This window comes from Elgaria multicarinata, chromosome 3 (assembly GCF_023053635.1).
Source record: "Elgaria multicarinata webbii isolate HBS135686 ecotype San Diego chromosome 3, rElgMul1.1.pri, whole genome shotgun sequence".
In the NCBI taxonomy this organism is placed as follows: Eukaryota; Metazoa; Chordata; class Lepidosauria; order Squamata; family Anguidae; genus Elgaria; species Elgaria multicarinata.
In genome coordinates this window covers 9,000,025-9,027,254 of record NC_086173.1, presented here as the reverse complement: position 1 = coordinate 9,027,254, position 27,230 = coordinate 9,000,025, and the positions used below count along the sequence as shown (strand labels likewise).

The window sequence follows — 27,230 nt, the reverse complement described above, 5'->3', positions numbered from 1 at the left end:
CAGCGGCTTATTTTTTAAATAGCCCAGAATCCCCCGCCACACGAGCGGGCTAATAAGCTACAGCGAGTAGTTTATTAAATTACTGTGCATAATTTGACTCAGCCCTCTGCCCCCTGTCTTGCTGCAGTAATCCCACCGGGCAGTGGCACTGTTTCACCTCTGAAGTGCTGGAGGTTTGCAGGATCGGGACAAAATGTCCGACACAGCCTCCCCCAGTTAGGTGTCACCCTCTTTTAAATCTGGTCACTCTAGTATAGCTCCTGCAGCTTTAACTGTTGTGATGAAGAGGAAATTTCACCAGGTGTGCATGCATACAAATGACACCTGCTGAAATTCCCTTTTCTATGCAATTGTTAAAGATACAGGAGCCCTGTCCTTTTCATATGGTCACCCTAGAGGAGATGCCTAGAAAAACTTGGGAGTTTGCAGAATCGGGACCAAATGCCACACATATCCTATTCAGGAGGCAACCAATCCACCATCATACCACTGTGCATTTACTCCCATCAGATGACATGATAACCCATGATGGGTTAATTAACCCATCATGGCTTAATTAACCCATCATGGGTTATCGTGACGTCCGAACCCAGTCTATGTCTCTTCATCTCAAGCAAGGACCTAGAAAATCCATGGGGCCTCACTCTTTCACTGACCTCAGGTTGCAAAATTTTAAAGGCATTTCCACTACGCATAAACTATTTGTACACACGATACCATGAGTGCTAAAAACATGGAAATGGCCAATGTTCCATCTAGCCTGGCATACATCCCAGCCTTTCTCTGTCTCTTTCAACTAGAGATGCCAGATTAGGGTGACCATATGGAAAGGAGGACACGGCTGCTGTATCTTTAACACTTGAATAGAAACTTGAATTTCAACAGGTGTCATTTGCATGCATGTAGCACCTGGTGAAATTCCCTCTTCATCACAACAGTTAAAGCTGCAGGGGACCTGCCCACTTTTGTATCTGGTCAAGAGGGCAAGGCTCCTGAAGCTTTAACTGTTGTGATGAAGAGGGAATTTCACCAGGTGCTGCATGCATACAAATGACACCTGCTGAAATTTACTTTTCTGTGCAACAGTTAAGATATAGGAGCCCTGTCCTCTTTTCCATATGGTCACCCTATGCCAGATGTCAAACCAAGGATGACAAAAGCCATGCACTCAGTCGATGCTCAATGCTGTCCTGGTTGACAAGTAAGAACTGGGCACATCATTCTCAACCCGTCCCCTTTTTCACAAAGTGGATTCAGGTAAGCAGATTGACAATAGTTTAGGAGAGAGCTGTGCACAAAAGGCTTCTCACAATTCTCCACCCTATTTGTGGGCAGAGAAATGGACAAGGAACCTGAAACCAACCCATGAACAGTTCCCCCAAATTTTCTTCAACTTCAAATTTCTTTTTGAAAGCAATTTCTTTTCTATCAAATGGAATGAGTATGGGCGGAAAAAATGTGGCAGACATTTTCGGCACAGCACTAGTTTATTGCATTTTTACCATGGGAGGGTATGCCATTTAGATTTTCTGCCTCAAGCACCGAAATGTCTTGGATTTCTTTGTCCTTACCCCTTTCAGATGTTCTCAGCAGATAGTAATTGGGACATAGTTAGCGCAAAGCAATCATTGACAAAGTAGGCGACTGCCTGAGGCCTCCAAATTCTGAATGGTGCTGCCTGATCTATGTAAATGACTCCGGGAATGGAGAGAGCCACCAATTCTACTTTTGGAAGAAACACAGGAAGCTGCCTAATGCTGTGTCAAATCGTTGGTCCATCTAGCCCAGAACTGTTGACACGGACTGGCAGCAGATCTCCAAGGGTTCAGGCAGGATTCTTTCCTGGCCCTAACTGGAGATGCCAAGGATTGAAACTGGCTTTCCGGTTTGCCATAAGTTTGATGATATTCCCTCCATTACATGGGATGTGAGCTTCGGTTTGCCATTGGGTAACCAATAGGGGTGTGATCCACTTCTCCTCAGATCGGAGAAGCAGAAGCAGATCAGGGTGATCTGCCCCGCTACAGGCGGAGGAGAAGCAGATTGGGGAGCTGGAGAAGCATGGCAAAGAGAAGTAACCATAAGCGGATCGCTTCTCTTTTCGCGGAGCGCTCCGCCCACCATTTTGGATTTTTTTGCCCATAGGATTGCATTGGAGAAAATATTAGTGGATAACTTTTTTGTTTTTCAAGCTATCTATTTGAAACTCACTGTGCTTAGAGTCGTGGGTGGGGGTCATTTTGAGCCTATTTTCAGCACTTTACGTGCTGCGGTTTGCTTGCTATAATTTTTAAAAAATAGGGTAAAAAAAGCAGGAGAGGTACCTTTTTGAAGTGCTAAGAGGCAGATTCAACTCCCAATCATGATCACCTAATGAAGCATCCTCCAATCCCAAAGTTGGAGGAGGGGATAAGCAAAACGGGATACTTAGTAACTTGGGATACTGGGAAACTTTTCTTTCTTAGTCTCTGAACGGACTTTTCCCAGTGTTTTTTAAACAGTAGCCCCACCAAACACACAAACACAACCTGATCATATACTAAGCAAATAAATAACAGATAGGAAACACAGCACTGCTACCCACCCTAACCTTGGTGAACAACTGAATAGATGTGGTGCAAGGGGATGAGGTCCCCTAGGGCATGTGGACCTGCCCAGTGCACATACTCCTGCCCTTGGAGGGTCATCAGAGCCCTCCAAAGATTAACCAGTGGAGACTGGAGCGGAGTCTGTCATGAGTTGAAGTGTCAGGTAGTTCTTAAAGACTGGTACTTACTTAGGGCCAGTCAAATTGGCATAATTCCCCCTCCCCCTGGGAACGTCCACTTTCCTCTTACTGGTAAAAGACAGACATAGCCTTTTTTTAAAAAATCTTCTTGTTGTTTATTCAGCAACACTGCTGCTTTTAATTCCACCCCTCCTTTGTTTGTTTGTTTGTTTATTTATTTATTTATTTATTTATTACATTTTATATTTATACACCCCATAGCCCAAGCTCGCCTGGCTTTTCCTCTTCAGTGAAGTCAGGCAGGCTTTCATTGTGGTTCAACTCCTTATTGTTGTTATTGTTGTTGCTGCTATTATTGCTATTAATATTAATTAGTACTGCTATTATTAACATTATTATTTTGTTGTTGTTTAATAATGGCTGTGATCACAATGCAGTCAATCAACTCTGAAGCAAGGATCACAAAGCTTTACTCTTATCCTCCTAGCCTCCTAGTTATGGGATGCAAAAGAAAAGGCATCTCTCTGTGCTGCTCCTGCCTCACAGGGATGGTTTGCATTACTGGCTTTGAAACAATCCTTGACTCACTTCCTTGTGCCCCCAGAAATGCCTGCTGCCTGCCTCCCCGCCTCCCCCAGGGTGCTGCTGTGGTGGGGCATCTGCCGGGACTGACTCTCCCATAGATCTATGGCATCTCTGCCTGCCTCTCTGCCCGCCTGGTGCCTGGGAGCTGTACTACATGATGGGGCTTTGTAGTTCGTGCCCACAAGCCTCCAGCATGCTTGCTCCCAGTGCTGCCTATCCTTCTTCTGTGCCCGCCTCGCAGGGATGGTTTGTGTGTGTCTTGCTTTAACTCAGGGGATAAGTCCTTCCTGCGCTCACTTAGACTTTTTGAAGTTCCAAATAATTTTTTCAAGTGTGGAAGAAGTTTCATATTTAGGGTTATCTACTCCCCAATTCATGGCATGTTGGGATTTCCTTTGAAATGGCCATGAATAAAGCCCATTGAGCTGTCTGCAGCTTTAAAAATCCCTGAGATACTGGGGATTTTCAAAAATCCCCCCAAAATCAGGGGAGGCTTGGATTTGCTTGAGGCTTGGCATGCATGTGTATACATGGATAAGCTATCATGGTGCCAAGTTTGAGGTGTCTAACATTAACAGAAAAAAAGTTGTAGGCTTTTTTGGATTTCAATGCAAGTCTATGTGGGGGGATGCGAAGCTCTGATCTGGATCCGGAGCTTCGCAGCGAAGTGGAGCGGACCATAGGCGGAGCGGAGCGGACCTGATCTGGAAGTTGCGAATCTGGAAGAGAAGCGGATCGGGGGGTCCTTGCACACCCCTAGTAACCAAGGCAATAGACACAGTTGTAAAGGAGAGGATTTTTTAAAGAAACGTGCTAATTAAATATGAAAATGAAAAAAGTAATATGCTAGTCAACCTTGATCATTTGCAGTGTAATTCTACATATCTACCCTCCCCCAAATTATTATTATTATTATTATTATTATTATTATTATTATTATTATTATTATCCCACCTTTTGCCCAATGCTGGACCACAAGGTGGCATCTCAAAATTTAAACCGTATACATTAAAAACCTATAACTAGAGATATACAAAAGTTAAAAGTATATTAAACATATTCCAATAACAAAACATTTAAACATCTAAAATGACAATTTTAAAAAGTCCTTGACATAGATGGAGGTCCAATTCATTCATCAAAGGCCTGCCGGAACAGAAAAGTCTTTGCCTGCCTCCTAAAGCACATTAGGGAGACAGCCAGTCTAGCCCATTGATTACAAAGGGGCTTCCTCCCAAGTAAATGGATATAGAATTGCAGCCTAATGTCTTATTGCTGGAGTCCCCAATCATTTGGGGTCAATGGCCACATTGGAATTTTGAGCGAGTGTTGTGGGCACTCTCACAAAATGGTTGCTGGGGGACTTCTCCATTCATAAAATGGCTGCCATGGTACTTATCACAGGCAAATCACAGGTATATATTTGTGTGAGAGACAGAGACAGAGTGCGCTCTCCCCTGTTCTTGTCTTGCCTCTCTCTTCAATCCGGTTATCTGACACAACTGGAATGCTACATGGAGCGATGAGCCACTGTTTGTATTCATTACCTGCTCCAAAAGGTCAGAACAAGTAACTGTATTTTATTTCCCCCACCTTGCCCCACCCCTGTTCCTAATCACCCAAAGCAATCTTGAATGTGTCACATTGTTTGGGCTTTGGCAAGTCTCCAATAGAAAACCAGCCCTTCCCTCTTTCCACTAGGTCTCCACTCTGCAGTGGGTGGCAATCCACTGATCTGGGGTCTCCAATGTGGTGCCTGTATAGACCCATTTCTTGATGCCCACCACCAAGCTCCCTGGCCATTCTAATTTTTATTTTTATTAGAGGGGAAGCGGAGCTATTCCATTCCACCAGCCCTGCTGAAAGACTACTTCGATTTTCCTCCTCTCCCCTCCTGGTCCCGTTTTCCTTGTGCGTGGTGTCTTTTCAGACTGTACGCTTGCGGGCAGGGGGACTGTCTTGTTTAACTGATTGTTTGTAAGCCATTCCGGCAGCCTCTTTGGCTATGGAGTGGGATAAAACATTTTAAATAAATAAACAGTCCAACACATCTGGAAAGCACCAGGTTGGAGAAGGCTGGTAGAAACTATTGGTACGTGATAAGGCCTGAAGGATGTGCTTCGCCCTTAGGAAGGAGCCCTGTGCTGTTGTGATAACAACTCGCTAGTAGGTATGGATGAAAATCCTTGAGGAGCCAGATAGGGGCTCCAGTCTTTACACTGACATAATTGATTAACCTTCCCTGCTGTTAGCCAATTTTATGGCTAAGGACTTAATTCATCAGGGAAAACAAACCTTTCATTGCCTGCTATACAGGTGCTCTTTGGACACAATTTAATGAAAGGAGGTTAAAGAATACAGATGACTTATCCATTGTTTGGGAAATCTTCTTAAACACAGTGAATCAACTGTTTACAACAAGGTTATCAGAAGGGCACACCTTTTCACTGGGGGATCAACAAAAGTGGACGATTATTTCCACCACCACCACCCTTCACTTGAATCTCAGTTAATCTGGGATTAATGGATTTTCTGCACCGATTAATGCTCTCAGACTTCGTGAATGGGGAAATGATTTTCCCATTCTGGAGCCACATCGATGACTTCAAGACGGAGTTGTCTGGATGTTGGCCAAGGACAGCATGTCATGGAATCTGGCAATCTTATCTGTACAATGAGCAAACCTGAAATTTGCAACAATGGGTTACGAGAATCAGAAGTACTTCCTCCCTGCCATCACCCCACCCCAAGGTTTGTGCTCAACCTTCTTCCTTTTGGATGTATCTCCACCAGAAGGATGATCAGAGAGGGGAGATGCCATCAGGTGTCCAGGTGTCCAATTTTGCAGAGGACAATCCTCTAGACCTGTCAGAGGACAGTTCTCTATTGCAGTGGTCTTCAACTGGTGGGCCACGATCCAAAAGAGGCTCACGGGATCAGTCCAGATGGGTCGCGGCAAAGCTGTTACCACCATATTGGACATGGAGAAAATCGTGAAAGTGGGTACCATGTTGTAGGTTGGGAGTCCAAAGTGGATCTCAGGTCTGGACCAGTTGAAAACCACTGCCCTATTGGAAGGTGTCCTCTATTTGAAAGGTTGGCCAGTCCCTGTCTGGTTTAAAGCTAAAGAACCGTAGTGCAGGAAAGGCCTTCATGCCCATCACCTGAACAGCAGACTGTCTTTCTGCTTAAATTACAGTAATGAATTATGGCACTTTCTCCCCAGTGCCAACCTTGTTATCGTTTCGGTGCTGAGTTGAGACATTTCTCTACTCTCAGGCATTTGGCAGCATATGATAAGGTTTTTAATCGGGTCTTGGGATTTCTTATCATTATTAAAATTCTTTAGATGTATGCATCTGTGTTGTCTGTTTCTATGTTTGTGTATATATATATATATATATATATATATATATATATATATTGTGCACAATATTGTATTTTTAAGGTTTGTAATCTGTGTAAACCACTCAGAGAGCTTTAGCTATTGGGCGGTATAGAAATGTAATAAATGAAATGAAATAGGAAAATCTTCCCATTTAATGCACAGAATCTTCTTTTCTTGAGAATCTTGCCACAGCTCAAATATTTGTCCTTTGAGATTTGTCCTATGAGATTAGGGATCCGTGACAAAGCTGACCAATAGATTTATCATCTTCCTAGAGGAAAAAAAGAGAATATTTCTGACCTGATCCTGCCTATACCAGCAGCTTGAGCTGCGTACGGTGAAGCTCTTCTTAGCATGGAGACAAGTCATATCACCTGCTAACATGTGCAAGGGAAGCTAAAGATGTCAAAGGCGTAGGAGCAATGGCCAGCTTTAAAAAGTTGGCAATCCTAATTTCAAAGTGACCCAACAATCCAAACTAGTTGCTATCCTGTGCATTTGGTACACAAACTGGTCGAAGTGCATGAAGAACCACAGGGGGAGGAACTCTAGGATTTGGATGCACAATAGAATTCTGTCCACTGGGATGCCACACACATCATCATCATCATCATCCATTTATTTCTTACCCACCTCTCCATTTTGATCGAGGCGGGGAACAAGAATAAGCAATAAAATACATAAAACTGAGTTAAAACATAATATACATTGTTAAAAACATCCTAAAAAAACATCCTAAAAGCATCCTAAAATTCCACTGGATAGGCCTGCCGGAATAGATCAGTCTTTAAAACTTTCTTGAATGCTAGTAGACTGTTAAGTTGACGAGTCTCCTCTGGCAGGCCATTCCACAATATGGGAGCAGCAGAAGAGAAGGTCCTCTGGGTAACAGTTGTTAATCTAGTTTTTGCTAGCTGAAGTAGATTTTTCCCAGAGGACCTGAGCGTGCGGGGCAGATTGTACGGGAGAAGGCGATCCCGCATGTAGCCTGGACCCAAACCATGTAGGGCTTTAAAGGAGATAACCAACACTTCATACTTCGCTTGGAAACTAATTGGCAGCCAGTGAAGAGATTTTAAAAGGATGTCGTTGGTAAACTGGGGATAGTGGAGCCAAAACCCTTTTGACATAGGTTTACTTTGGAAGGAAATAGGTAGGAAGCCGAGAATCGGTGACTCTCTGCTATGTCAGTGACTCTGCTATGTATGTAATTTGTGATTCATATGCTGTCATAATTTCAGGGACAACCATAAAGGGCTCTCTCAGTCTGTAGATTCAACTTGCTTTGGAATTTGCAACTGACGGGCAGGCTAAATTTCCAGTCCTACAAAGTGCCCAATCAGGTTATTAGGCTGACGTGTCATTATGAAAGAGCCAATGAGTGAATTCCACAAGTCAGAAACATTCAAAGTCATTAAAAAAATAGAAAATGCTAAATTGCAAAGGGCAGCCAGTAGTATCCTTGTTTGTTTTCTTTAATGCCAATTACTTTTAAGAGGAAATTATGCTTGATGCTCCCTCTGATCCAAAAAGAAAGAAAGAAAGAAAGAAAGAAAGAAAGAAAGAAAGAAAGAACCTTGAGAGTTGAGGGAAGTTTAGAGAACGTTCTCAAAACCACTTACAGAAGATTAGCTTTCTTTATTGGAGTAGCTAGGCTGCAATGTGGTAGCCCTTCCTTTCTCTGCAACCCAGCTCTGCAGCAGCAAAATGCAGGGTTTATTCTAATGTGCAGCTGGACACATTTTGCACAGTCAGGAAAAAATGTGCAGTTGAAAAAATGTGCAGTTGAAAAAATGTGCAGTTGAAACTAAGTTTTTGTGCAGTTGGGAATATGGACTTTCATAAGGAACAAGGTTGTTTCTTAAAGGAAAGAGATAAGAAAATAAGACAAAGAAATAGAACATTAAGATGATGACTTTTCCTCTCAATTTTCATAACCTTATACTAATTCATATATTATTGGCACCAACTGCTTGATTAGTCAAAAGCATTTATTAACTCATGTACATATCAACAGTATTTGTAGGTATACAACAGTGGCAGAAGAGTACATAATGTGCCATAATTCCTGTCTCTCGTCATTTCTCTAATCATTATTTATTCTGCCCTCTTTCATATTTTTATATTTTTTTTCCATTAGAAATTTTTCTGGGAGGTGCTCACATGTTGCGGATGGCAGGCTGCACTGGATTCTTGTGCAATTGGGGGGAAATGCTTAGAATAAACCCTGAGCAAGAGGTGATATGTTTGTGGCTTCTCCTCCCGCACCCACCCACTCTTCCCACTTGCTGAATTAAGCAACTCCCCTTCCCTCACCCCCTGAAGGCAGGAGAGGGGTGGGTGAGAGGCCTGCAGAGAAGAATTCATGGCTGCCCCCTCTGTTATTGCTGCACAAGTATTAAGGAGACAGACAGGATGTCTGGGTTGTGATCTGACAAGCTTCATCCTTTAACCAGATAAAGATAGTTAACAATAGGGTGACCATATGGAAAGGAGGACAGGGCTCCTGTGTCTTTAACAGTTGCATAGAAAAGGGAATTTCAGCAGGTGTTAGTTGTATGCATACAGTACCTAGTGATATCTCCTCCTCATCACAACAGTTAAAGCTGCAGGAGCCCTGCCTAGCATGACCAGATAAATAAGTGTGCAGAGCTCCTGCAGCTTTAACTGCTGTGATGAAAAGAGAATTTCACTATTTATTTATATTTATTTATTTATTAAATTTATATACCGCCCCATAGTCAAAGCTCCCGGGGCGGTTTACAAAACAGTGAATACAAAATTTAAAACCATCAAAAATATAAAACAACAGTATCCATTTAAACAACAACAGTTCTGGGGTAAATTAAAAAACAAACAAACTTAGCATATGTTGTTAAATGCTGTTAAATGCCTGTGTGAAGAGAAAAGTCTTGACCTGGCGCCGAAAAGATAACAATGTTGGCGCTAGGCGAGCCTCATCGGGGAGATCATTCCATAATGATCTATGACTAGATTCTGCATATATATCAAATGACACCTGCTGAAATTCCCTTTTCTATGCAACTGTTAAAGATGCAGGAGCCCTGTCCTCCTTTTCATATGGTCACCCTACGATCATTAAAGAGTTGTGAAATGTATAGGACTTTTGTCTTTGAAATCAGGGGTGGGCCTCCAGATGTTGTGGCCTACAACTCCCATCAGCCCTAGAGACAGCATAGCCAATGGTGAGGCATGATGGGAATTGTAGGCCAAAACATCTGGCCACAAGCTGCCCACCCCTGCCTTAAATGCACATTTGTAGATGAAGTGAGTGGATTCTCCACACCAGCAAGGGTTGCCATGTTTTCAACAGACCTCTGAAGTGGAACATCTTTTTAACAGTGGTTTGATGCACTGACATTAACAAGTGATTGTGTTTATTTCCATCCTGTGAAAATGATACCTGCTGATTTCTGCAGATCAAGCTGCTATGAAAGACACAACAGCACAACAGACTGGGTTTTGTTTTCATCCTGGCCAGTTGGCAACACTACATGTAACAGACTCCCGCCATCCAGTTACTCCCCACACAATCCAGAAAACCACAGGGTCTTCCAAGCAGAAGTGTATGAGTGGTTATTAGCCATGACAGCTGAGCCTCCATAGTTAACAGCGGTGTACCTCTGAAAACCAGATGCTTGGAGACAAATAGTGGGAAAAGGCTGTTGTCTTCAACCCAGCTTATGGGGTTCCCAAAGGCGCTGCTGGACCAGAAACAAGCAAACTGCCCTAATCCATGCTCAAGAAGGATACGTCGAAAATTTTCAAACGGATCGTAGAAGACTGGCTTTAGAAAAATGGCCCAGTTTTCTTTGAGCTGTTCAGCTTCTTTTAAAGGATACTGCAATTTTTAAAAAATGCATTATTGCTTTCATTGCCATTAAAAACCAATACTGGCATCTCCTAGACAGAGGCAATAGACCAGTTTGCCAATGATACCCAACAAAAGCGTATACATGACCTTTCTGCCCATGCCTTTGTTATAACGTCTATAAAACATAGGTTCAAATATCATCTTAGACTAATCATCATATTTCCTGATAAGCCTCTGCCTCCTGTGTGGTGGCCGGAAGTCCTGGAAACAAGGAAGTTGTATCTTTCCAGTTGATTAATTTGTATCATAAACTGCAGTTTCTCCGTAGTGGCCAGTCTCACCGTATTTCAAATTTTTTCTTCTCTCCAGGTCTGGATAAGATCTGTCCATCTCATCCAGATGGAAGAGAATGTGGTCTATGGTAGAACACCTCCAGGTAGGGCTAGTTAAGAAGCCTGCCTGAACCCCTGGAGAATCATTGCAACCAGTCGGAAGCCCTCCATATGGAAGCACCCATGTTCCCAATCATATTGTTGTCCTTGTGGAGTTCAATGGCCATCAGAAAGGGCAGGGGTCCCCAACTGCTTTGGGTTGGTGGGCACATTTGGCATTTTCGGAGAGTGTCATAAGAACCTAAGGAGAGCCATGCTGAGTCAGACCAAGCGTCCATCTAGTCCAGCATTCTGTTCACACAGTGGCCAACTGGCTGTCGACCAGGAACCCAGAAGCAGGATATGGGTGCAATAGCACCCTCCAGCCCATGTTCCCCGGCAACTGGTGTACATCGTCATACTGTTTCTGATTCTGGAGGGAGCACATAGCCATTAGGACTATTAGCCATTGATAGCCTTCTACTCCAGGAATTTGTCCCATCCCCTTTTAAAGCCATCCGAAGTGGCTTTAAATCCCACAGTGCATCTTGTGGAATTGAATTCCATAGTTTTAACTATGCACTGTGCGAAGAAGTACTGCCTTGTGTCTGTCCTGAATAGGATGACCATATAGAAAGGAGGACAGGGCTCCTGTATCTTTAGCAGTTGCATAGAAGAGGGGATTTCAGCAGGTGTCATTTGTATGCATGCAGCACCTGGTGAAATCCCCTCTTCGTCACAGCAGTTAAAGCTGCAGGAGCCCTGCCCTCTTTTGTGTCTGCTCACTTCATAACTGTTGTGATGAAGAGGGCATTTCACCAGGTGCTGCATGCCTACAAAGGACACCTGCTGAAATTCCCTTTTCTATACAACTTGTTAAAGATACAGGAGCCCTGTCCTCCTTTCCATGTGGTCACCCTAGTGTCAACAATACTGGGCAAGATGGACCAAGGGCCTGACTCAGTAGAAAGCAGCTTCCTATGTTCCTGAAAAATATTATTCTGCTCTCAGTGCTTCCCGATTGCCCCACACTGGGCAGAAATGTCCCTTGCACAAGAGAGCAAACCCAGGCCATTTCCACCCCTTACTTTTAAGGAGTTCTTGGATTTTTGGAACTGAACGTGAAAATGGCTTTACGATAACATCCCAGCACTTCTAAGTGTGTACATGCTGCTTGAGCTTATGTATGTATGTATGAAGGCAGTGGTGAGCAACTTGTGGCCCTCCATGTACTTTAGCCTACAAATCCCATCATCCATCACCATTAGCTATGCTGGCTTGGGATGATGGAGGTTGTAGGCTAAAACATCTGGAGGCCACAGATATGGGGCCCTCCCATGGAAAGACACTCTGCATGTGCTCAAAGTAAAATAGTAAATAACACAACACCACTGATTGGCATTATAAACTCTATGGATGAACCTGCATGGGAGTTTTCAGAGGTGATTGGAAGGTCCTCACCCTTCACAACTAGATTTGTGGTGGTCACAGGAGATAAGAAGCCTGGGTTGTTGCTTTTCCTCCTGGGCATGCTTATGGAAGTTCTAGTTCATCCTTCCCCAAACTGGTGCCCTCCAGCCATGGTCCCCAGCCCACCCAGCCACATTAGCCCGGGGTAATGGGAGTTATGGTCCGATGCATCTGGAGGGCCCTCAGTTGGGGAAGGCTGATCTAGTTTAATGCCAAATGAATCAACCGTAGATGCAGGCCACAGCTAGACAGGGCTTTATCCCAGGGTGATCCCTGTGCATCCACATGATGCACAGGGGATCCCAGGATCAGAGAGGGATGATACCTCCATTGCCCTGGGATCTCATCCTCCCCTTTAGGCCCAGTTTTTCCGCGGTCTCAGGGTGAGCCCGAGATCACGGAACCGGGCGCCACAGTTTGTCCCAACTCCTCGTGATTCTTCACAAGGAGCTGGGACCTGTGCATGGGACACAGAGCTCCTCAGGAGCACTGCGCCCATTTGGGGGGGGGGGGAGTGGGAAAGTATTTTTTTTAAAAAAAATTACTTACCTTTTGCGTATGAGCATTCATGCGCTGCTGTCCCCTTAAAAAAAATGGCGGTCGCGACGCCTCTCCCTCTGAGGTTATTGCGCACTGCGTGTGTACTGACGAGGAGATCTCACAATAAAAATATTGCGGGATCTTCACTCGTCCACCCCGCTGGACTGCTAGGTCTAGCTAAGGCCGCAGTTCCTGTTTTATTTACTTTTTAAAGAAGTTTCACTAACTTCTTAAGCAGGAGCACAAGGTGCCATTGAGCAGCAGACACGCCTTACAAAGTCCAAAGTAACTTATGGGTTGTTCTGAAATAAAGAGTACTGGGACTCTGATAATGATGCTGGAAAAAAGCTGAGGATCCCTCCCCCCTATACACATACACAAAGCAAGGTCTTTTATTTTGATCATAGATTTTAAAATATCCACTTTATCTCTGCTTCGGTCATTTCCGTGACAATCCATGGTGAAGTTACCATCCGAAAGTTGGATCAGGTGCAGCACAAACATTTCCGAAAGATTGCACTCCAAAACAGCTTACTGTGTTCTTATGTTCCTGCCCCCCGTCCCACTTTTGTTTCGCTCTTGGGCCGTGTCTGCACCAGCCGTTTATTACAGAATAATATTGAAATCATCCCTAACAGGCTACATGATGCACAGCTGATCCCACGGTAATCTCAGTTCCACTACTCAGTGGTTTCAGGATTTCACTGACTGGTTTTGTCATGCTCCCCCCACCTTTCGCTAAAATCCTGAAGTCCGTGGCTGGGGTGCCCCTCCCTTTGTGAGGTCATTGCTGTTTGCCATGAGTTCCAGGCTCCGCGAACAGCCAGTGACCTGTGAGGGATGTGTGCATGGGTATCAGCATCTTTCATTGCAGAGTGATTTTTTTTTAAACACAAACATAACTGCGCAGTATCGCACATTCAATGGACTCCCTATCCACCCCTGTGTCGCCGTGCATTTGCGTTCATGTGCATCTCTGAGGAGTCATAAAAACAAAACATCCCCGTAACCGCGAAATCTGTGTATCCCCGCCCACTTCTCCTGATCCACATGCAGAAGCGCCATCACAGGGCACACGTCCTCCCGCAACGGCACTCCTGGAAATGCAGGAAACTTCGCTCACGTGCACCCTGTGAGCGCCAATCCCGGAAGCAGGAAAATTCGCAGCCACCCCTCCTCCCTCATAGAAGGGCTGTAGGTGTAGATTAGGCCTTGGTCTCTTGGGGTAGGAATGAGGATGATCCAGTAACATGGATCTGCATTGATTTAATGTTCTCTCTCTAAAAGTTAGTGAAATTTCTTAAGTAACAAAACAAAAAATCAGGAACTGGGTTTATGGTGACACGTTCAGACAACCACCAAAGAATATCACCACCTTGTTAGGGTTGGAGGGAAAACCTCTGGTTGTGTGAATCAGTCTGTAAGCTGCTTCTGCTGCTGCTGCTCCTCCTCCTCCTCCTCCTCCTCCTCCTCCTCCTCCTCCTGCAGGTGGGGGGATGTCTTTTTTTGGGGGGGGGGAAGTCTCTTCTTAATCCTACCTGAAATCTACCTGGCTTGCAGTAAGAAGCCCTTTCTCTTTTCAATATAACCAGCAGTAATTGGATGATGATGATGATGATGATGATGATGATGATGATGATGATGATGATGATGAAGAATTTTTGTAAACCACCCAGCTCCCTGGGTGGTTCACAAAAATTCCAAACCATCAAATACATGCTAATAAAAACACAATATTAACATACAAAATTAAAACAATGCAAACAGCTAAATCATTTCAATATTGTGCATTGGACACTATGGTGTGATTTTTTTGCTGCCTTGCCCCATTCCAGGGTCTGGCTGTTGCTATTCTCTTGCTTTTGGGGGGGGGGCCTTTGAGAAGCGGCTCCAGTGAGCAGCCAGGGGCCTTGTGAAAAAACAAAGAATGTGTACAGGACAATCTCCAGCCAGCAGCCGCACCTTCTCCTGGAGCACACAGTGGAGGTGGGGCAGGGAAGAAGGCAAGGCCCTCCCCCTTCAGCTTCCCCTGCTGCTGGCTATAAATCTCACAGGGAGCCAGGCTGTAGCTTACACCTCCCAGCCTTGTGCAGAGTTGGCCTTTGATTGTCCACTGTCCCTGCAGACACCATGAGTTTCTCCAAGTCCACCTCTTACTCCTTCAGGACCGCGGCGGCCCCCAGCCTGAAGTTTGCCCCTCTTGCCACTGCTGCCAGCGTCTACGGCGGTGCAGGAGGTTCTGGCTCTAGAATCTCCATCTCCAGGTCTTCCTCCCTGGGCTCAAGCTATCTTGGTGGAGCTGGCGGTGGCTATGGAGGGGGCGGCAGCAGCTTCTCCTTCTCCGGCTCCGGAGTGGTCCAAAACGAGAAAGAGACCATGCAGGACCTCAACGACCGCCTGGCCAGCTACCTGGACAAGGTGCGCCGGCTGGAGTCCGACAATCGGAAACTGGAGATCCAGATCAGAGAGTACATGGAGAAGAAAGGGCCCAGCACCCGGGACTGGAGCCACTACTTTGACCTCATCGAAGACCTGAAGAATCAGGTGAGATAGAAATGCTTGGTCAACTCTTTGTGCCCATGGCACAGGCAGGGTGTGCACATTTGAGAGCCCCCCCCCCCCCCATTCCAAGTGAATTCAGAATAATCATATATTTATGTCTCTAAAATTATAAGCACTGGGGCTCTGAGCTTACCTGAAAAACACAGCTCTGACTTGAAAATCCCTCCCCCCATCCCACCTTAATCACAGGTGTGTTCCTGCTGCTTTTATATACGTACGCATTAAGGGATTTAGATGCCACTTGGCCCTTAATCAAAGGTCCCTGGGAGGTTTAAAAGATGCAATCATGACCGTTCGGTACAAAAGCAACAATGAAATCGTAGTTAAAAGCAGCAGGGAGCTGTTCAAGGGAGCAGAAAGGCATAGCTACAGGCGTGATTTGAAAAGTTGGCAGCCCAGACTGCCGAAGAAATTGTTGGTGCATGTTGATGGTGGAAGAGAATAAGAATAATGAGGACGTGTGCTATCCTCTTGCTCTGTCCGCCGCCGTTTCCAGCAAGGCGGTCAGCAGCGCTATTAAGAATCTCACTCCCCGCAAGAGCACTAAAAGATTTCTTCCCTGCTTAATTCAGCGATTTGCTTCTCGTGCCAGGTACACTTGGTGCGAAAATATATCGGTCTGTGTGTTTTAATGAGGGGATAAAACCGGATGAGTTGCGTAAGGCAGATACTCTATGGATCAATGCCCAGTTGTCAGTGCCTAAACAAACCTTGATTATCATAATGCAGAAGAGGGTGCCTTTGAGCAAATAATCGCTCCTCGCCATGAAGGAAGCTCCCCCAGTTCTTCGAGGAGTTTGGCTGGGATTTAAGGCCAAGGACAAAGAATGTGATATCTTAGAAGCTTGGTTTCCAGTGCTTTTAATTTTAGAAACTAAGCATTGAAGAAGAATGGACACCCCTGCATTTGTAAAGTGCCCCATACGAGGAATATCCCTATTAACTCCTCTAAAGTTGCCACCTTTAAAAATAAACAAACAAACAAAATACCAACCTTCTGACTACTGTTCTTAACTGCTGCCTGACATGCAAAGGTTCAGTTGGTGAAGCCTTTCCCCCCAGCATGAATAGGGGAAAAGCTTCACGAATTTCTGCACAGGCCCCCTGGCAGAAAAAAAAAGGGGGGATAGCAAGCAAGCAACGCAAGGAGACATAAGCAAGCAGATTACAGAGAAAGAGTCTGGCATCAAGTTGGTACGATTCTCTGCCTGCCTGGAAATCACTCCAGAATTCCCCCATCATAAACCTCTCCCTTGCTCTTTGCTCACTAGATAGTTGGCATACACAGGTTAATAGTTAACCAGGCGATCCCAAGAGATGCAGGGTGGACTTTGTCCTAGCAATAGATGACACCAAATGGCAGTGCTTCATTTCGAAAATGAGGGCTGCCTAGAATTCATCCCCAGGAACCCCATCTCCTAACCCAAATGTGGGCAACATAGTGCCCTCCAGATATTTTGGGCTACATCAGAGACAGCCTGCATGGCCAATGGTACCGGATTATGGGAGTTGTCTGAAATATCTGGAGGGCACCAGGTTGCCTACCTCTGCCTGACTCCATGTGCAGGGCTAGGGGTCATCAACTCCTGCCACTGCCTGGGCTCCTTCAACACAGAGAAATGGTTGCTTTGGGTTACTTTCACAAGTGGGGGAAAGGCATACAAGTATTTTATTATTCACACATCTATTCATTTCTATTGTACTTAGCCAGAGGTCATTACAAGAAAATGCTGATTTACCTAACAATGCCACGGAAGCTTTCCCCAGCCTGGTGCCTCCTGATGTTTTTGATTGCAACTCCCAGGATTCCTGACCATTGACTATGCTGGATGGGACTGGTGGGAGTTGAAGTCCAAAATATCAGGAGGCCATCAGGTTCGGGAAGGCTGCATAGACCAAAAACATCTACTGAACAATTAATAGCCATTTCAATGGCTAGGAAGAAGTTTCACTCATTATTTTATTTTATTTTTTTCTTGGCAGCTGCTGCATCAAAGGGAAAGTTGTAACGTAGTGTTTAAACTTTTGTCAGTTATTATTTCCACTAGAAACAAGTTCCAGAGGTAAGGCAAGGCTGGGGTTTTCAGGTGGCATCCTTGGGCTGCTGGTGCTGGCCCTGGGCTCCCTCTTCACAAAAATTCTCTCCTGGCACTCAAAGCCACACAAGGCAGCTGGATTTAACCACCTTTTAAATTTCCCACAATGCCTTCCACCTAGCATCACTCTGGGGCATTGTGTGAAACTAAGTGTGGCTAGTCTCAGCTCTGCTTCTGCAGGTCGCAGTGACAGAAGGGGTGGGGGAGTCAGAGGACACTTTGCGCAGGGTTCCAACAAAAATTGAAACTGGCCCTGGGCTAAGACATAGTGAGGAGTGCCAGCTCCAGGCAGGTGAAGAAGCTGGTTGTGAAGCTGAAGAAGAGGAGCAAGTCCAGAGTGCTCTTGTTAGTGGGCTCCTGTTCGGCTGTGGACCTTCATCAGGTGTCCAATTATGCCTACTCTTGACGCCAGCCCTGATGGTAAGCCCTGGCTCCAGGTATACACAGGGTTTCCACTCCAAACTAAGGCCAAAATGAAAGGATGCCACTTTCTTAATAGTACGGCTCCTGTGCCTTTGACAGAGGTGTGACACAGGCAGAATTTCCCCATGCTGAGCATTATTACCCATTATGCAAATGGAAATAATGAGTTAGAAAGCTTTGCATACTGTTAAAGCAGGGGTGGGCAACCCCTAGTCTAATTTTGTGCAGCCCTCTGCCTAATTTTATGTGGCCCTCGGCATGTGATCAGTTTACACCTCTGGCAAAAGCGATCTGGCAGCATGAGGAGGGGTGGGGGAAGGACAAAGAGAAAAGGGGGTGATAGGAAGAGAAAAGGGATGATCCATTGAATTCTGACTCAGGCCCTTCTCACCCACTGGCTTCCACCTCATCCATGGCCAACATGCAGCCCCCAAGAGATTGCTCATGAGGCAATGTGGCCCTCGACAGCAAACAGGTTGCCCACTCCTGGGTTGAAGAAACAGGAAGGGTAAAAACCCACTGCCAGAGGATCCCAGATCATGGCTTAGTTAGTAGTAGGGTTATGAGTAGAGTCCTTGCCAGGAAAAATCTTGTGCGGGAAAAGGAGGTAGATTAAAGGGTGTTTCTTTACGTGAGTCATATACATGAAATCCATTAGCAAACAAAGCAAACAAAGAAAAGATAACGGCGAAAAAACGGTTGTAGCACCTGGTAAGGACAGGTGCACAGGACAAAAGGTAAAGGAGCCGGAATTGAGGGTGTGGCCGCAACTGTGGAAGATGAAAGAACAGCGCTGAAAACATCCTGGGACTGAGCAGTTCCGGGGGTGGGGGGTATTTTCAGAAGCACCCCCTTGAAGTCTCTGTAAGGCAGCCTTCCTCAACCTGGGGTGCTCCAGATGTGTTGGACTACAACTCCCAGAATGCCCCAGCCAGCTGCTGGGGCATTCTGGGAGATGCAGTCCAACCCATCTGGAGCGCCCCAGGTTGAGGAAGGCTGCGAGTCTAAGGGAAGAGCAGCTTCTGCATTTGTGGAGGCCACAATATGACACTTAAAGCATTTACACTCCTAGCAGCTGCATACATGTGTGTGCGCGCGCACAGCACACACAGGGCACAATTAAGACCTTGATAATATACGCCGCACAGTATGGTTGCCTGGAACACGCCCAATGCTCCAGAGAACTTCTCCCTGCAACAGTTTCATGTTACCTGTTCCTGTTAGAAACGAAGGACTACCTTAAGCAAGGCAAATTTCCTTCACAGAAGCAACCATGCCACACACACACACACACACACACACACACACCAGTTTTTATTCCCCTGGCAAGGCTCTTCCTGTACTTTAAAACAGGGGTGTGGGTAGATCTGGATCTACTGATAGCTCTCTGAGTGAAGTGCAGTAGATCACCCAAAGTTTCTGTTTCCCAATTGTTTAAAACAGCAACAACATTACTTTTCTCTTCTCTCCCACCTACCCCAGAAGAACTGTGAACTCCATTCTGATTTGCACCTCAAAACAAATTCCTGGGCTCCGAATTCTTTTAATTCTAAGGGTCAATCTGACTTTTGCACCAGGTTCCAGTTAACAGATCTCAGGGTTCTGGTAAAACCAAACCAACAAAGGAGAACCTGCAAGCCTGCAGTCTGCCCACCGTGGGCACTGCTTCAAAGCTGCAGAAGAGGCTGGCCTTTGTTTCTCACATCACTGCAATTGCATGCTGGGAAAAGCATCACATGCTGAATTGAGGAAGGGGCCATAGCTCAGGCGTGCAGCACACACTTTGCATGCAGAAAGTCACAGGGGAGACTCTGAGGATGGCAACAAGGGAGAGGGCCTTTTCTGTGGTGGCCCCCCAATTGTGGAACGATCTCCCCAATGAGGCCCGCCTGGCACCAACATTGTTCTCTTTTTGGTGCCAGGTCAAGACTTTTCCCTTCTCCCAGGCAGTTAACAACAGATGCTGAGTTTTTTAACTCACCTCAGAATAGTTGTTTTAAATTGATATTGTTGTTTTTATGCTTTTGGTGGTTTTAAATTTTTGTATATTTGTTTTTAATGTTCGCTGTTTTTAACTTTTGTAAACAGGCCAAAGAGCTTCGGCTATAGGGTGGTATATAAATGTAATAAATAGATAAATAAATAGCTGTCACACAGGAACCGCTCTCCATTGGTTTGCTCCAAGCATTCGCGGGCAGTGAAACCATCCATCTCCCTGTCCTGACAAACTTATTTCTAGAGAGTAAGTTTCTGTTAAAGGCACAAAAACAGGCCTGGCCTGTTTTCTTCTTCTTCTTTTCTGATCAGTTAGGAACCCTAAGAAATCCACCTTTTCTTTGGGGTTATAAACAGGAGAACCAGAGTTTTTAATCATGCAATCACCCTACCCTGCCTCTTTCCAAGAATGTTATGGGATCCAGGCACCGTTGTCTTCCATTTGTAAATCTCCCATGTTTTCCCACCACTGTTTCTGCCTTCTTTCTTTCTACACACACAAAAGCCCATTAAGGATTGGTAGCATTAGAAACTCTCTTATCTGGAAGCATCCCTGATGTGATGTAAAAGCAGGATCTATAGTTTCTGGATCATAGAACTTCCTGCATGCCAACTACTGACAGGATGGGATACATAGTTAAAGTGAGGAAATGTATTTGATTTATTTATTACTAGTTTTGAATACTGGCCAACTGGCAAATACACTCAGTACAGTTTACAATCATAAAATCAAACCACGACAAAATAACCAATTAATCTGTCAATATAATAATACAACAATACAAAGAGCAAAATCATACAATATTAAATGTTAAAAATGTATTAAAATAGGCATAAAGGTGTACCACTGTACCAAAGCAGGAGGTGTCCCTTTAAGAAGCTTGCGTTCTAGGCCTTTCGGTTGCCTTGGGAACTGGGAAGGTGAATTGCACCTGTTCTGGCTTAGACAAACAATAGGAACTGTGTAGGTTGGCGGGAAACCAGTAGGTTCAGGTTGCACTGCCCTTCTTGAAATGAGAACAAAAGAGGAAATCGTTTTAGTATAATAAGCCTGGGAAAGTGATTTTTGGAACCTATACTCTGAGCTGGGATGGGTGATTCAAAATTTGCCCACCATCAATTAGATGGGGGTTGCCAACTTTTCTATCAGCCCCTGCACCTCTGCCTTTAATCACATCTTGATTTGCATATGTTAACCGCCGTGTTTCTCTCTGTGGTGTGACAAGCATCACCTGGAGATTGAGCTGCTGTCAAAGGAACTTTGTCAGGCCCTGCCATTTTTTTTCTGGTCTGTTGGCAACCCTACTAAAGTCTGGAATAGTTCCTCCTTTCAACACACTAGGTTCATTCAAATGCCTTTGTGCTTCCTTCCATGTCCTCAGATCTTTGACCAGACGGTGGACAATGCTCGTGTTGTCCTGCAGATTGATAACGCCCGACTGGCCGCTGATGACTTCCGTGTCAAGTGAGTATTTCCTCTGGACTGGCTTGGCACTGTGACCTGTCTGGGGACCATCTTGAGCAGAGCACAGAACCTCTTTCAGCCCGAGGGCTGAATTCAACTTCAGAGAAGATCTCTTGGGCTGCATTCCAGTGGTGGGCAGAGCCAAAAGCAGAGGGGGTAGGGCCAAAGTGGCAGGGCCAAAGTACCACAAATATTAGCTTATTTTAGCTTTTATTTAGGGTGACCAAATGAAAAGGAGGACAGGGCTCCTGTATCTTTAACAGTTGCATAGAAAAGGGAATTTCAGCAGGTGTCATGTGTGTATATGGAGAACCTGGTGAAATTCCCTCTTCATCACAACAGTTAAAGCTGCAGGAGCTATACTAGAGTGACCAGATTTAAAAGAGGGCAGGACACCTGCAGCTTTAACTGTTGTGATGAAGAGGGAATTTCCGCAGGTTCTCCAGATATACAAATGACATCTGCTGAAATTCCCTTTTCTATGCAACTGTTAAAGATACAGGAGCCCTGTCCTCCTTTTCATATGGTCACCCTATAAATTTTATTTATTTACAATATTTATATACCCATTCAAAATTTCAGAGTGGTGTACAAGATAAAATACAATAAAAACAGAATAAAACACCTTAAAATAGATTTTTAAAAGAAGCAAAATGAAACTATGTGGGGAGGGGGGAGACCATGTAACAGCTGGGAAATCACAAAACAATTGGTGGTTGAGGAAAGGGGGTTGGGGTGGGGAAAGGGGGCGGGGCTTTCTGGGGACCCCAGAGAGGTGGATTGGCTCCTGGGCCTGATGTTCTGCACCTCTGATCTTGAGCAGAAGCACCAATGTCTAAATGGAAAATCAGCCATCTACCCCCATAGATTAGACCCAGGTGGGTCCCCTCCAGTCCTACAACCTTATGCTGTTTAACAGCACCTCATATTCAGTCTCAAGAGGTCCAAGTCACGATGCAGTTTGATTGTAAGTTCAGCAGATTTGCCAGATTTCTCTTAATTCTGCAGAATTGGTGCTGTAATTTTGCATGAATTAAGTTGTTCTGGTTTTGCTTATCATAGAAGGGGGGCGAGGAGCAGTCATGGGCACTAAAGACCCATCCCAAATCAATGCAAATCCTCTTCACCCACCCACCCACCCTCTAGCTTCTAAGGATGCTTCCAGATAGAGGGGTTCCTGCACTAGCAGTCAAAACAAATTCTGCAGCTATTCTGCCTTTTCTTTCTGCCCCCCCCCCCCTTAATGGATTGTGTGTGTGTGGAAGGAACAACACCAAAAGATGCAGTGGGAAAACCCAAGACAGTTTGAAGAGGTCTGAATCCCCCATAAAATTCTGTGAATGAGGCAGGATGATCGTGTGATAAAAGCTTCATTTGGAAACCCTCTACGACAGGGGTTCTTAACCTGGGGTCCATGGACACACACACACCCCAAGCAGTCCATGGATGGGCTTCAGGGGGTCCGTGAAAGTCAAATAAATTTATTCATACTTTGTGTATGTCATACACCGTATGAGGCAATCAATTTTCAATAAAATAAAGTATATTCATTGCATGCAAAGTTATGTTTATGTGCTTATGTGCATTTTTCTAGGGTGGGGGTCCATAGCTTTCACCAGATTTTCAAAGGGGTCTATGACTCAAAAAAGGTTAAGAACCACTGCTCTAAGATGTCAGGAGGCATTGCCCATTCACTTTAAAGTATATATTTGGAGCCATAGGGACTAGGAACTTTTAATTTTAAACAAAGTTCAGGAAAGTGAATTCTGTACCCAACTGCATTTGTCCAGGATCATTGCATACACACAGTCCTGCCTCTTTCTCTCTGAATAACCCATTATTGCCAACATGGACTTTGAGCTTCATCCCATGAGTGTTTTATTGAACACTCGTTACTGGGCTCTCACGGAGTCTGCTCAGGTCCCTCACATGATGCTGTCTGCCTCCTGCCCCTTCTGGCCATCCTTGTGCGACAAAAAAACACCTCATTAAGTCCGATGTTTTTTTTAAACTCGGAATTGCTGCTCTCTCCTGCTGTGTGCAGGAGAAGCAGCGCCATTAGAGCAGCGGACTCAATGGGCCTCGTGCTTGTTCTGTTCTTCCTCTTTTGAAAGAGGAAGCAACTGAACAACAAAAACATAGGTGGAGAAGTGACAGTAGGGAGCATGTTAACCCCCAGTGTGATGGAGCTCTCTGTGACAGAAAGAGACCATATTCCGTGTTGAAAATTAATTCCGGTGAAGTTCTCATTCCTTCTCTTCTGTCACTTAGATTCGAGGCTGAACTGGCAATCCGTCAGTCAGTGGAGAATGACATCAATGGTCTCCGCAAAGTCATTGATGACACCAACATGTGCCGTCTGCAACTGGAGAGTGAGATCGAGTCCCTGAAGGAAGAGCTGATCTTTATGAAGAAGAATCACCAAGATGTAAGTCTTTAGTGGCATTGGGCAAAGAGGCATGGAGAAAGTCGGGAAGGGAGTTACCACCTGCAGTGGAAGGGGCTGAGGCCACTCATAAAGGGTGCCAATAACTTTGTCCACTTGGGACCACCACCATCATCCCAACAGTCAACATTGGCTCATTTTGTGTCTCCTTTGACCACCCTTTTCCCCCTTTAGGAAGTCAACAGTTTGCAGGCCCAGATTGCCAACTCTGGGCTGACTGTGGAAGTAGATGCGCCCAAGTCACAGGATCTGTCCAAGATCATGACTGAGATTCGGGCACAGTATGACCAACTGGCTCAGAAGAATCTCGAGGATTTGGACAAGTACTGGGGCCAACAGGTAAGCAGAAGAGAGTTTGCAAGTTGCCCCTGGAATGGATGGATGGATGGATGGATGTTGCCTTCTTTTAACCCTGATGCCCCATGGTATTTTGGAGTTACCAGGAGGAGAGGGAGGCTGCATCTGTGATTGTCCAAGGCTGAGATCCCCAGGAAGTAACCCTACCATTGTGTGCCTTCACACCTTTCCTTTAGATCTCTGAAAGCACCGTCATCATCACCCAGAATTCCAAGGAGATCGAGACAGCCCGTGGCACCGTCACTGAGTTGCGCCGCAGGCTCCAAACGCTGGAAATTGACCTGGAGTCTCAACGCAACCTGGTACGAACCACGTCTTGCGGGGTAGTCTCTGTCGGTTCCAGTAGAAACCAATCCTGAAACCCTTATAGGCAGTCGTAAGGAAGCTCGCTTGCTGGTGACAGCGCTTTATTAGTACTACTCAGCACAACCCCTCACATCTCTGCTCAGAAGTAAGCCCCATTGAAAAGGCTGCGAACTGGGTTAGGAAAGTGGCCTCCAATGGGGATCTTGCAGGGACTTTGGAAGCAAACGCTGATGTGGATTTGTGCAATTGTCCCTCCATTTTGAAATCGGCCCTCTGTTGGATGTTTGCAGCCTGTCGAAAGTTCTGCCTGATGCTGAGATGCAGGAGCTCTCGTGCCCCAAAGAATGACACTTCTTTCAAAGAAAGAGGGAGGGACCATAGTTCAGTGATGGAGCTTGTGCTTTGCATACAGGTGGTACCCCGGGAAACCTTTGGTGTCTCCAGATAAAATGGGGGTGCCAAACCAGTTTGCAGGAGGGGGCCAAATTGTGGTTGTAACTGAACCCAGGAGTCAAGCAAAGATGTCCTCTGACCCCAAATTGGAGGCAGGTAGTACAGTCCGGAAATACCTGCGATGGGTAGCAAGACGGTTGGGGCTCAGCAAGGGATGACCCTGACTCCTCCCCCTTTAAAAAAAATTCTCTCCCCCCCCCCCCCCGCCCCCGGCAGAAAGCCAGTCTGCAAGGCAACCTGCACGAAGTGGAGAGCCGCTACGCCATGCAGATGGAGCAACTCAATGGCATATTGTTGCGGACTGAGGCTGAACTGGCGCAGGTGCGGAACGATGTCCAGCGCCAGGCGGAGGAGTACCAGGCTCTGCTGAACATCAAAGACAAGCTGGAGGCGGAGATTAGTACCTACAGACAGCTGCTGGAGGGTGGAGAGGAGTTCAGGTGAGCACTTCAGGACAAAAATGGATGAATGGTGGGGGATCAGGATTCCCATCTGGATGGCATATGCTCTAGAACAGCCTTTCCCATAGTGGTGCCCCCCAAATGTGTTGGACTGCAACTCCCATCATTCCCAGCCATACTGCCTCCAGAAGAGCCAGGCTGTTGGAAGGGTGGGGCAAATTAGATAAATGCGGGGCAGGGGAGCAACAGAATGTAGTATCCTGGAAGGGATCATGGCTGGCTGCAACCCTGAACAAGAGTGCTCCACAATACATTTCTGTTGTAGGTCCCACTTGTGAATATTTCTGTCTCAACAACAGTTCTCCCCAGCTCTTCCCCTGAAGAGCTCAGCCTGGCTTATGCAACGGTTCCCATCCAAGCAGCTTACAAGGCAAGACCTGCTTAGCTTCCATCAGGAGAAATGTCTCTGTTGCCTTCGGACTATTATCCGGGCCATGATGAGCTTAGCTGTGTGTCTTTGGGCATCAGTCTATTCAGTCAGTGTATCTTAGGATAAAAGATGCTGCTATCTCTGTTTAGTGGGAGGAGGGAATGTTCTGATGACCTCATGTGCTAGTGCTCACACCAGATTCCCTCCAAATGCATCTTAACAGATGAGTCCCTTACACTCTTTTAGGGCCATGTGGAACACAGGTGGAAGAAGCCATAGACTGGTCCTAGCAGGTTGAGACCCAGCTTGTGCATCATTTTAATCTGTAGTCTTAGGGAATCATTTCATAATCTACTTTAGAGTCTAATGTCCCTACATACCAGACAGCATTGGGTGTGTCACTCATCTTGTTCTCGGTTTCTTGCCTGTAAAATGGGCCCTCCAAATTTAGGACTTTTCACATTGGCCTGTTAAAGAGGTGCAACGGTGAACACGAATTTCCTAATGGTTGGATGGGCAAATGATGAGAACTTCTCTTATTCATTGCCTGTGTCTTCTTCTGTCTGTCCCTCCAGCCTGAAAGATGCCTTGTTGGAAAGCACCATGCAGACTACCCAGAAGATCCACACCACCAAGATCATAGATGGCAAAGTGGTGTCGGAGTCCAGCGAGAGCCGAGTGACCAAACGCTGAGCCCGACCTGCACAGCAGGAAACACCTCTCAGCACCGCCTAGATGACACACCATTTCTTCCAGAGCTGGAGGAGGCTGGAGAGGGACCGGGGTGGGTCATAACACAATTCAATAAAACAGTGTCACTTAAAGGAATGGTGTGCCTATTCATTTTGTGAAATTCCCCGTCATCCTAATCCTAGGAATTACTTTGCTAATATAGGCCTAGGGCAACCAGATGTTTTGCATTATAAATCCCATAATTCCTGTTCTTTGGCCACACTGGCTGGGTATTGTAGGACAAAACATCTGGAATGCTGCAGGTTGCCTACCCCTGTGTTAGTCGTTTCAGTATACAGCACATTTACACTTGTGATATTTAGGGAACACTTCACCTTGAATTGTGTTGCAATGGAACTCCCTGTGTGTTGCAGTGGATTCTGCGCCATGTTCTAAGGTGGCATTGGCCAAGCCTATTTGGCCTCCCCCTACTGCTTCATGGGAGAGTGCGCAGCCCACCCCATGGTTGCACATCACAGAAGAACAGTAGGGATGGGCAAGCATTTCTTCCACGGAAGCTCATCTGTTATTACCAACTGGGGCTGGTGCAGGAAACAGAATAGTAGAAGGTCCCATGGCTCCTTTGCTCTGCTGCTTTTGAGTTCCCAGCTATGACCAGACCTGGAGGTGAGACGGACATGGGACAG

General features: G+C 45.6%; 1 protein-coding gene across 1 annotated transcript; it reads left to right on the top strand.

The window, feature by feature from the left end:
* Nucleotides 1-14,964: 14,964 nt before the first annotated feature.
* Nucleotides 14,965-26,675, top strand: KRT18 (keratin 18). The gene is made up of 7 exons (XM_063119250.1): nucleotides 14,965-15,461; nucleotides 21,376-21,458; nucleotides 23,730-23,886; nucleotides 24,079-24,243; nucleotides 24,438-24,563; nucleotides 25,237-25,460; nucleotides 26,427-26,675. Exons 1-7 carry the CDS (start codon nucleotides 15,048-15,050, stop codon nucleotides 26,542-26,544), a joined length of 1,287 nt encoding a protein of 428 aa, XP_062975320.1. The 5' UTR covers nucleotides 14,965-15,047; the 3' UTR covers nucleotides 26,545-26,675.
* Nucleotides 26,676-27,230: the final 555 nt, after the last annotated feature.